At 34.4% G+C, this 12,670-nt stretch overlaps 1 protein-coding gene across 1 annotated transcript; it reads right to left on the bottom strand.

The window, feature by feature from the left end:
• Positions 1–7,569: 7,569 nt before the first annotated feature.
• On the bottom strand, positions 7,570–10,152 carry LOC120158153. Its single transcript, XM_039169066.1, has 8 exons — positions 10,147–10,152; positions 9,973–10,029; positions 9,350–9,395; positions 9,042–9,262; positions 8,763–8,926; positions 8,478–8,599; positions 8,345–8,404; positions 7,570–7,899 (listed from the first exon to the last, which is right to left on the bottom strand). The coding sequence occupies exons 1-6, from the start codon at positions 10,150–10,152 to the stop codon at positions 8,548–8,550; spliced, it is 546 nt and encodes a 181-aa protein (XP_039024997.1). The 3' UTR covers positions 7,570–7,899; positions 8,345–8,404; positions 8,478–8,547.
• Between the last annotated feature and the right edge of the window lie 2,518 nt (positions 10,153–12,670).

Here is a 12,670-nt window from a genome sequence, read left to right as displayed (position 1 = left end):
TCATGAACAGTTCGCTGAACGTTCAGTTCATTTACATGTGTAAGTTTGGGGGACAAAAACAAGGAAAGTTTTCTAAAGTGAGTTTTGGTTTTAATATATATGGTTGTTAATCTCTACTCTTTATTTTCCCTACCAAATTATCAATCTTTTTCCTTCATTCACGCCGCCCTCTCGCTCTCTTGGGTACTTCTATTGCGGCGTCTAAAAAAAGGTTAAAAAATGGCGTGATCAGTTGAAGAAGTGGTCGGTTAAAATTTATACTAGTTATGTTATATTATTTAACCGGAAATATTATCAAGCACAATAACATATTAGGTAACGCTTATATAATGTAATAGGTAGCGCTTATATAATAAAATAGGCATTTAACCGGAAATATTACCAAGTACAATAATATATTAGGTAGCGCTTATATATTGTAATAGATAGCGCTTATATTGACCTATTTTCTTATAAAATCGATAAATTTCAACCGGTTACATTGTAAATTGACCTATTACATTATAATTATCGGTTTCGATATTTTTGAGATCGATATAATTTTAAATGTATCGACACTTTATGTGTACACCAGTTTGTGCTTTCATTTTGGAAAAAAAGTATCGACACATATTTAAAGAGTGTCGATACATAATGTAGACATATTTGCTAATTAACCGGTATATTTTTACCGATTACATTGTAACCTGTTAATAATTATCGGTTTCAATGTATTGGGATCAATACTTTTTATAAATGTATCGACAGTTTATGCGTACACCTTGTATGGAAAAATGTATCGACACAAATTTAAAGACTGTCGATACTTTATAGGCGCTATAACTTCTTCTCTTTTAAATTTCAAAAGTGTCGATACTTATATTAAAGTATCGACACTTTCAACATATACGGTAGTTCTTTATCGGTTTTGTCATTTTGAGACCGGTTTTGTCATTTTGAGACTGGTTTTATCATATTTTTAGTTGTTATATTGTTATGGATCGATACATTTTCATAAAGTATCGATACTTTTTAGGCGCTATAACTTCTTTTTTAAATTCAAAAAGTTTCGATACTTATATTAAATTATCGACACTTTCAACATATCCGGTAGCGCTTTACCGGATTTGTCATTTTGGGACCGGTTTTATCATATTTTTACCTGTTATATTGTTATAAATCGATACATTTTTTTAAAGTATCGACACTTTATAGGCGCTATAACTTCTTCTCTTTTAAATTCCAAAAAATTTCGATACTTATATTAAATTATCGATACTTTCAACATATTAGGTATTTTTTACCGGTTTTGTCATTTTTGAGACCTGTTTTGTCATACTTTTACCTGTTATATTGTTATGGATCGATACATTTTTTTAAAGTATCGACACTTTATAGGCGTTATAACTTATTCTCTTTTAAATTCTAAAAGTGTCGATACTTATATTAAATTATCGACACTTTCAACATATCCGATATTGTTTTATCGGTTTTGTCATTTCGAGACCGATTTTATCATATTTTTACTTGTAATATTACTATGGAATGATATATTTTTCATTTGTATCGACACAAAATGACAAGTTAAGTTTTCCGGTAGACAATTCTCGCTCTCTTTCCAATTTGCCATCTCTCTTTGTTTCATCTTCCCCTGTTAAGCTGTTCCCATCCATTACCGTCCGCGTCAATCTCTCACTCACTTTCACTTTGTTCCTTTTTTTTCTCTCTCTCGTTTTCCTCCAAAAAAAAAAATGTTCGAGTTTTAGTTGACGATCGCCAAGAAGAGAACCCACGACTTGTCTGGTCTTTTACTTTCCGACTTTATGCTCTTTTCTTCTTTCATTCTCCCTCGCCCTCTCTACTTCGCCTACTTCATCTTCTTCTCCCCTTATTTCTTCAAGATCTTCTCTTTCCTTTCCCCTCTTTTTATCACCACTACCCTTTTGCTCCTCGCGTTTCTCACTCTCAATCCCAGTTTTGTCAGCCATGGTGGCGAGAATTTCCCAAAGTCCGAGGCAAGTTTCTTACTTACTACCTGCCAAACTGTAGTTGAAACGGTGAGGTCTAAAGTTGACGATCATGAAAGCGATGGCGGCTTTGGATGATTGGGAGAGATTGAAGCGCTTAAGATCGTGTTTGATACATCGGCTACCCTCGAAATTGGAGAAAACCAAGATGAAGTCTTGGATATGGGCGAGTGTGTTGCTTACAGGCTTTGAAGTTATCGGCAGGGAAGATGAATCTGGGAATGGGAAGGCCCAACCTTGTTAAGATCTCAAAGGCCCTTAAAGGGATCGGATGGTTGCACCATGTTAGCACCAGGCATGGCAAGAAAGGGTACCATTGAAATTACATTGCACTTCACCTCTTCTCAAGTAAATATGTTGTTTGATTTCACATGAAATGCAACTCTTTCTTCTCCCTTTTTCTTGAGTGGAACGTCAAACAATGAATATGCAGGAATCCTACTTTGAACATTTGACCATTTCCTACTGTTAGTGGCAAAGAAATGATTTCCATTGCCCTGCTTTGCTGTTCCTTCTCAGTTTTACAAGATTATGCAATGGTGGTGTATTAAATCAGAAGGCCTAGAGAGATGCATTATCATTGTCCACAGAAATCATTGATTCCTTAAAGGCAAACTTTTTTTTGGGTTAAAGGGCAGTTCAGTTTACGTCACATGCAATATGAATACAATTCTATATATGATCAGAGACAGCCTAATGGAACTTGCACCAAATATAGATAATTTGGTCTTTAAAATTTGTTGATGGGCATCCAAGTTAAGAATGGTAAACTTCAGTTCTGCAGGTCCAAGTATCCTGAATAGTTGGGAACTCTGAGGAGGTGTGCTCAGGAATCAACTGCCAATTTCTGGGCCCTTCAGTTTTATGTCATCATATGCGGCCCGCAGGGGTTGTTTGCAAAGCAAGCAAATTATATTACTCGAAATTTATGTTGATATATCCGTTAAGGGATGTTTTTTTTTTTTAAAAAAAAGAGATTCATTAGATTCCAATAGCGTCAAGGATTACATAGCGTCAAGAGATTCATTTGACGTAAAATACATTGGGATCTCAGTAATTGGCTAAAATCCCGTGAGCCTCGTTGAGCATCAATCCGATGGTTGAGACGTCTTCCTAACTATTAGCGAGTCGATCCATATGAAAATTGCATCACCTTCAATGATCGTGTGCTGCCACCTGTTTTCAATTACAAATTTAAGACCTTGGGTAAAAGCGATGGCTTCTATCGATTCAGCCAAGAAAGGGGCCACCATGGCATTGTTGCCCCTTCAACTAAGTTGATAGCTGCTAAAGCTTTGGCCGTACAAAACACCCTATTAACATTAATCTAAATGAAGTTAGGCAAAGGTCGGTTCCAAACTCTTGAGCATCTTCAGCTCTGGGGGCCAGAGGTCATTCCTAGCTTCGGAGAATTCATAGTAGAAACTCCACGCTGCAATCATTACCAGGGTTTCAAATCGCGGTCACGGTCGCGTTTTTCGTTATTTCGGATTTACCGTGATTGCAGACTTCACGGGTAAATCGGACGGCGGCGAAACCGCTATATCGCGGCCGAAATCGCTGTCGCAGACTGTTTTTTAAAACCCTGATCATTACATCTCTATCCTCTTGCATTTCACCTTCGTGGATCCACTTGTTCCTTCTATTCTAGATGTTCCAATGTAACACATGTCTCGAGAGACCTTCACGGTCCAGCTGAGATGCAGATCATTCCAGTCAGTCTCTGCAAGAGTCCCCTTGCCAGTCAACAAATGTGGTTTTAAGCCCAGAGATCAACAGAGTAGATCGCGCTTTAGGGCAGTCTTTAAGGGCGTGAACCGTTGAAATCATGGCTTCACCACAAAGAGAGCAACCTCCACCAGCAATGCGGACATTTTTGAGTTTTTCACCAGAGGGGATCGCATCATGACACTCTCCAAATTGGGATATAATACTCTTGATTTATCCTATACATACATATAATAATCCATGCATGAATTGAAAAAACAAAGTGGGAGAATTTTCTGATTTTCCCTTGATCCCAAGGAAGTCCCTTGTGAAGAAGCAGCCAGTTGTACCCGGATTTTGCCGAAAAGCAACATGTGGTGTGGTGGCTCCAAATCAGTCTATCGTTACGGGAGGGAGCTATAAGGATACTCATCACTCTACTTGTGTCCGATGTCAGAAATCGTTTGGTATTTCCCTCATCCCACCAAGGAACTCCCGATAGAATGAAATTCGAACATTTGAAGGGATGCTCCGCATTATCTATATAGGAACTTGACAAAGAAATAGGGGAAGCATCCCCCGGATCCAAGAAAATCTTGCCTCACCTTCATACCTGACTCTCCAGAAGAAATCGTCTTTCAGTGCCTCCTTTATCTTGTAAATACTTGACCAAGCATGGGAAGCTTGATCCCCCAACTTGGCTTCCATTTTTTAATCTCGGGAATTATTTAGTTACATTTTCAATACAAGAAGTATATAAAATAAGGTTCTTTTAAAGATGTTCGACTCTTAGATTATTAGCCTGTAATCTTTTCTCCTTTATCTGCAATTTTTATTCTTCTTCTGAGGGTAAATGCTATTAAATAGAAGTCTAGAACAATAGTGTAAATCAACATGTTTGATGAACTATTCATGTAACGTTCATTTATTAAGTTAAATAAAAAAGCATGTTTATTGACTCGATTACAAACACATTTTTGACTTGTTTATAAGCTCATGTACTCGGTTTTACTTTTTCTTTTATTTTTTATATTTTAAATATTGGTGAAATCATTCTCGTTAGTCATAGGCATGGGCTTCACCTAGTCGTGGAGCCACAATCTCCGAATTTTCTTCGATTAATTAATTATTTTATTGATGATGTCTACTTTGAAATTTTTCGTGCTTATTATGAATCTTCTTTAATTAGTTACTTATTTTACGAACCGTGCTTACCTTAAAATTTTATTTGTACTTATCCCATTCAAAAATTTTATGATGCCAATATATGTATACACACCTTTAAAAAAATATTTCTAAATCCGCACTTCCACTCCACCTATTTCTTTCCTTTATTGACTAACGAAGTGAAGCGTAATTAAGGGTCTGTTTGTTTAGCTGTAATTGGTTTTCCAGAAAATGAATTACTGGAATTTGAATTACTGGAATTTGAATTACTGGAATTTGAATTCTGGAAAATGAATTACATTTTTGTAAAATGAATTACATTTCTGGAAAATGAATTACATTTCTGGAAAACATTTGGAAAACGTTTTATGATGTTTGGAAGATGTTATTTAAACATTTTTTCGGTATATTTTAGTGAAATAAAATTTTATAAATTATATTAATTATTTATTAAAATAATAGTACTATATTATATTTTAAAAATATTAATTAGTATATTTTAATATCTTTACTAAAATATTATTGAAATATATAAATAATATTATTCATTATTAAATATATAAAAAATTTATATATTATTAAAATAAAAATATAATATCTTATATTATATATAATTGATTATTTATATAATATTAAAAATATATTATATTATTATAAATATTAATAAATATATTTTAAATATTTTAATAATTAATATTTTGATGAAAATGATATTAAAATATTTTATTAATATTAAATTCATAAAATAAAATTATTTTGAGTATTTTTGCTTTGAAGTGAAAAGTTCGGAAAATGACTTACGGAAAATGAATCCGTAAGTCATTTTACAGAAAACACAAAGGAAATTCTGTTACTAGGAAAATGAATTACATTCCGGAAAACGAATTACGTGAAACAAACACGGGAAAACGTTTTCCGGAAAACGAATTACGTGAAACAAACACGGGAAAATATTTTCCGAAAAACGAATTACGTGAAATAAATACGGAAATTCGAGGAAAACCAATTCCGTAATTTCAATTACGGGAAACAAACGGACCCTAAACAACAATCTAATAAGTAGATCGCTACACAATTTTTCATCCATTAAGAAAAAAAGGTGATTGGTGCACAACTGAAAAATCATAAAAATAAAATGTCGGTATCAATGCGTCGTTAGTGCAAGAACCAACTGCAAAAAGTCACGTACATCTCGCAAAATAATATGGTCTGATGCACTGAATCCCATGAGGATAATTTTAATAAAATGATTAGATTAAATTTAATTTAATAAGTTAGGGGGGAAATAAAAAATTTTATACGCCCATTATTTAAAACAAAAAAAATTATGAGTCTATTTGGTTCTAGAAAATATAAACTATTTTTATTTTCTTAAAAAATAGAAAAGATTGAATAAAACATACTTAATTATAAAATTAGAAAATGATTTGTAGACAATGAAAACAAAAATAAGTGAAATATAAAAACTATTTTCAATATTTTCAATAACATTATTTTTTGAAAATTTGAAAAATAGAAAAACACGAGATATTTTAACTTAACTTATAAGAATTCAAATCTTTTAACAATAATTTTTTTAGTTAATGGTATCTGAAAGCCTTAAAATTTTTGCAAAAAGTCAATATGCTCCTTAAACTTTTTTCACACTCAGTTTGGTCCTTAAACTAAACATTTCTAATAATTTAATTTTGTAGTATTTTATATTTAATGTATTAAATATCTTAATAAGTGTTTATATTTTCTATTTTAAATTTAAATAATTTTTTCTAAAAAATTAATTAAGTCTTTAAACTTTTTAAAAGAACCAATTAGGCCCTCGAACTTAGCCAAAAATCAATTAAGTCCACGTATCACATTATCATCCATCATGTACCACCACAACAGCATCATGAACTATTACATCAGTATTGTAGATTGTCTTTGTGAATTATCATGCATGCACCATAATAGTCAATGTTTGATTTCGTTAGTGATTAGATTTTTTTTATGTTTAACGGTCATATTGAGTGCAATAAAAATTTAAAGGCTATACTAATTTAATCCTCAAAAACATGTGGGTATTAGATACCACTAAACTTATTTTTATTTTAATGATATTTTTGTATGCTCGTATTTAGAACAATATTTTTTGTGTGTTTCTTTTAATTTAATTGATGTCAAATATGCATTAAGATTATATTCATATTATAAACTAAAATAATTTTTATTTTATAAATTTTTTTTATCAATTTTATTATTTTATATTTGCATAACTTACCTAGTAAAGTTATGTAATAAGTTTTTTAATGACTATATTTTAATATAATTATTTAATAACTATTTGTTCATCTCTATTTTTAAAAAGTAAATACCAATTATATTTTAACTATTTTTATTTTTGAATTCAAATTTTTATTTATATTATTTTTTTTTAATTTTTTAAAACTATTTTCTAAAAATAAAACAGAAAATATTTTCTAATTCTAAAACCAAACGGCCCTAAGATTTTATACCCAAAATTTTGAATCCGCCACTGTATCTGCCAGATGAATAATCATTACAACTAAATGGAAAATAAGAATAAATCTTGCCATCTCAATACCTATCAATATATATATATATATATATATATATATATATATATATATATATATATATATATATATAGATGACAAAATGAGCTAAAGGGAATGTTACAAAAACCCTAAACAAACCTCGGAAGATCTCCCGGTGCTTTCCTCTGAACTCTACGTAACAATTTGATCAATCAATACACGAAAAACTGCTTGTTAACCGATATTTGGATTACATTCTTCAAGCAGGAGCTGATACCCTTGGTGCCACATTCTTGGCTGCTGCATTGAACGGTGGTTCACCAGAGCGGTTCACACGGACTCCATTACGCCCCATGTGCTCACCCCTCTGATACCCATCTCCACGATTTGAATATCCTCTACTGATGCTCCTGTTACCAAACTCACGTCGGCTATAGCCCCTTCCACCACCACCATAGTTTCCACACCACCTGGCTCCCTCATTTCTTAATAACATTTGAATGCAAAAATAAATGTAAGTTTAACATTTGAATGCACCTTTGTGTCAGATTATAGCTTTTTCTAAACTCTAATAGGTATCAGCAAAAGATAATGAAGAGAGAAGGGGAAGAAACAATATTTCGTCCTAAATACCACTAAAACCTTAAGTTAATTCAGTAAACACAAGAAATGTACAATTACTTTCTAAAAGTAATTCACTTAAAATCTAGACACAATTATATCTTCAGCCGAGCAATTTTCAAGGGAACAGAAATAGAAGCCAAATCAAAAGCTGAAGCAAAACCTTCATGCCGGCAACAAAAGCAAGTTCTAATGCAGAAATTGTTACCACCCATGCATATGTATATCAAAAAGTATGTAAACTAATAGTATAATGTTAAAAAATAATGAAAAGGTGTCATCACAGGACTAGGAAAAAACTGAAAATACCTCTATAGCACTTTGCACAGAACTTGCCATTTCAAATTCCACAAAACCAAAACAGAATCCCTGTAGTTAAATACAGAGAAAATGTTAATCGACTACATAGGCACAATTTCATACATTAAAAATGAGTACCTACCTTTTGATTTCGAACTTGAATACCATCGCTCTTGATAGGTCCAAACTTCTTAAACTCATTCTCCAGCATGCTAGGTGTAGCATTCAAGGGCAGACCTTTGACATAGATAGAGGGACCCTTGGCTGTCCACAATCAAAAGAATGTTCATGTAAATAGGATCCACAGGTTGATATAATAACACTAAAAAACCACAGTAATGCACATAACAAATAAACTGCATGCTAAAAATTTTAAAACCATGCTTTATTGACAAAACCAAGGACACCTTCCGAATCATGATTATACCCATTCTCTGTAACATTGTTGCTAGAAATTTGTTCATCAGATGCAGAGGCTGGAGCAGTAGGTGACGCACCAATTCCAAGACGCCCATGGCTCTTAACTGCATACATCACGAGGGAACGTGTAGGAACTGATGAAGGAACTGCATTCTCTTTCAAAACCCTTTCCTAGAGAAATAATAGATGAGACTAATTAAAACTGTATATGAAAAGAAAAACAGCACCAAGTAATCTCAAGACGGTTAGAAGCATATTAAGTTGCATTATCGTACTTAGTACTCACAATAGATGCATATGATTTCTTTGGCAGTTCCTCAGTTTTGGGCTTAGAATCAGAAAGCATCTGCGAATCACCAGGAAACTCATCAACAACCTCTGCCACTGGCGCTTCCTCTTCAATAAAACCATCTTCATTCTCAGAAGGATTGCATGTTTCTGGTCCATTACCTTCTTCTGGCAATGCAGTGGATTGCTCAATGTGATTCTCTAGAGCAAGAGAAAGGTCTGCAGACAAACAATAATATCAATCGGAGAAAAGCATTATAATTCTGTATTTTAAAAGTCAGTCATGGACTCTGGATTTCATATTACCCTGCTCAGGAGTAAGAGAAGCTTCAGTGTAACCCCTAGACCCAGCCTATGCGTTTTGACTAAGTCTAACGAATTACATTAAAAAATTCTTAAAACATTTTCCAAAAAAATAATTTAAAATCATATTACAAACAACAATTATAAAAGTATAATAAATAACGATAAAATCCCAACTTGAAATTTTAAAACTAAAAGTGGCTAAGTAAAACAAAACATATCATAGATCTGAAGTACGGTACATAGAATATCAATAGCAAAATGCAGTAAACATCATCATAAAATAAGTACTTCAAAATAAAGGCACATGTCACCATAATTAAAAGTAGTTAGGAAGATAGAAACATTACAACAAAAAGTTCTTCAATAATGTGTTGATCCTCCGAGTGCCAGATTCGGGTGCTTATCCAAAAGTATCTGAAAGGGGGCAAAACAATTTGAAAAGTGAGTTAGGGGCTCAGTGTGTCCCAATAGTGCAATAAAAAACATAATATGTAAAACAATCAAGTAATAGTCCGGTAAAATATCATGGAAATCCTGATAAAGCATAAGTTTTTAAAACTCGTAGTTTACCCTCTTCCCGTACACCATATGCAGTTCCCCAGAACTGCATCCATAGGACTTACCTTATACCCATTGGATATAAGGAGCCAATCTAATAGAGCATCTTGGGGCTTGAGAGCCTACCCAAGAAAGATCCCGGGGCTGCTAGGCCTACCAAGAAAGATTTCAGGGCCGCAGAGACTACCCAAGGGTCGCCTTAGGTCCGTAAGAATTTACCAGCTTGATCAGAGTTGAACCTCCATTCTTCATCCTACCCAAAGAAAACGTTTCAATAAAAAAATTCGCATAATGAGCAGTAATTTAAATTATCAATATTCGGCAAAATCATATTTACAAGTGAAAACAAATATTCAAATATCATGCATCATTCAGTCATAGCCCATAAATCATCAATCAGTAAATCATGATTTTTAGTTAAACATATTTCAAATCAGATAAAATAATCGGGTAGCACATAGGGAACACACCTCGTAAAATAGGGGCACACATCAAAACTATTGAGCACCGGCCTCGTCACACTTTACTACAATGCTCGAACCTAATTCATGGCAAGCTGAGTTAATGTTGAAGTAATATTCAAATCGAGTATTCATAAAGTTCACGGTTCATAAGAGTGACTATCGTCTCACCTGGTTAAACGGATCGAGAAGAGCTGGGTTGAGCTGGCGAGCGATCAGATAAGTCTCGAGTACCTTCAAATAACAACAATTAATCAGTCTCAAGTTTTACTTTAATTATTTCGAAATTAAAGCACTTAATTATATAAGCATATTTGGGTTTGACAGTCAATTTGGAGGCTTTTTAGGATTGAATTTGGCGAAACAAACTTCAAAATCGGACTCAGGGAGTCGAAAAACATAAAATAGGACTTTTAAAAAATTTTGACTTTTTCGATCAAAGTTAACGGTCAGACAAATCAAGGTCAACGGTCAGACCGGTCAATGGTTCGAGTCATGTCAACGGTTCGGGTCGGGTCAAACCTGGTTCGGATTTGCCTGGACCAGTTCCAGAAATTTCCTGGACCGGCAGGAGACCACCATACGCACTGCCAGCGCGTGGTGGCGCGTGCAGTGGCGTCCGAGACTCATTTCACCGGCTGATTACTTCCAATTCAATTATGGCCTCAATTTCATCCAAAATTAGTCCAATATCACCAATAAACCAATCCAACCATCACCAATCAACCAATTGTTAACTTACCCAACGGTGGTCGACGACAGCGCATCAACTATGAACAAAACCGGTCGGGTTTTGATCACACGACATCGATGAGTGCAGTGGAGACGACAGTGATGCGAAACAACGTCGGACGCGATTGAAACGTCGAAGATTCACTCGACGATGGGGGGGTTTTTCGACGACTTTGCGTTGGTTGATCCACGACGAACGACACTATTTCTCGATGAAATAGGGGTTGGGTTTTGATTACCGTTCGATGGTGAGTATTTTGGTGGTGGTGGGTAGAGCTGGGGTGGTCGGACGACGACGTATTTGGTCGATAAAGAAGTTGATAAGAAAAGTATAATTTGGAGGTTTAGGGATTGGGTTTAATTTGGGGAATAAATTTGAGGTTAAACCGATCGGGTAAATTTTATTTTTTACTGGGTCTAAAAATGGGCAAATTCGGGTTCTAGTCCTTGAATTCTCTAAAAATTCCTTAAACGGTCTGCAAACTTTGATAATTTTCAATTTAGTACCTAAATTTTAACTTTTTTTATTATTCTATTCTTCTAAAAAAAAATTTTGGGTTGTGACAAATCTCCCCCTCTAAAAGAAATTTCATCCTCAAAATTTACCTGGAGTAAACAAATGCGGAAACTGAGTCTTTATGGATTCCTTTATCTCCCAAGTGGCCTCTGCAGGACCTCGATTACTCCACTGGACCTTTACCATAGGAATACGCTTGTTTCTCAATACCCTCTCATCTCGATTCAAGATCTAAACAAGCTCCTCATCATACGTTAGATCTGGCCTCAACTCAATATCCTCAAACTGAATGATGTGGCTTGGGTCTGAACGATAAAGCCTCAACATAGACACATAAAAGACATCATGAATACGACTGAGCTGGAGAGGCAACTCTATTTGGTATGCAACAGGTCCTACTCTTTTCAAGATACGATATAGCCCAATATATCTTCGACTCAATTTACCCTTGCACCTAAATCTCAACACTTTCTTCCATGAGGATACTTTTAAAAAGACCTGATCTCCAACCTCAAATTGGATATATTTCCTCCTCTGGTCAGCATAAGAATTCTTCCTGTCAAATGCTTCTTTCAGGTGGTCACGAATCAATCTGACTATGTCCTTCGTCTCACGCACTAACTAAGATCCCAAAGTCTTCCGATCACGCAACTCAGTCTAACAGATCGGGGTGCGACATCTACGTCCATAAAGTGCTTCGTACGGTGCCATGCGAATGCTAGCTTGGAAGTTTTTATTGTAAGAAAACTCAGTCAAAGGCAAAAAAGTTCTCCCAACTACAACGAAAATCAATCATGCAGCCCCGTAACATCTCCTCAAGAACTTGAATCACTCGCTCAGATTGACCATCAGTCTGTGGGTGAAATGTTGTACTAAAATTCAATATCGTACCCAGAGCCTCATGTAGTGCCTTCAAGAATCTCGAAGTAAATCTCAGATCTCGATCAGAAATGATAGATAAAGGGACACCATGCAATCTGATAATATTTGAGATATACAATCTAGCCAGTTTGTCCAACGTATAATTTACCCGCACAGGAATGAATTGAGTTG

The sequence above is a fragment of the Hibiscus syriacus genome, unplaced genomic scaffold (assembly GCF_006381635.1).
Source record: "Hibiscus syriacus cultivar Baekdansim isolate YM2019G1 unplaced genomic scaffold, ASM638163v2 tig00111308_pilon, whole genome shotgun sequence".
Taxonomy (NCBI): Eukaryota; Viridiplantae; Streptophyta; class Magnoliopsida; order Malvales; family Malvaceae; genus Hibiscus; species Hibiscus syriacus.
The sequence above is the reverse complement of the archived record's forward strand: the minus strand, read 5'-3'. Positions and strand labels throughout refer to the sequence as shown.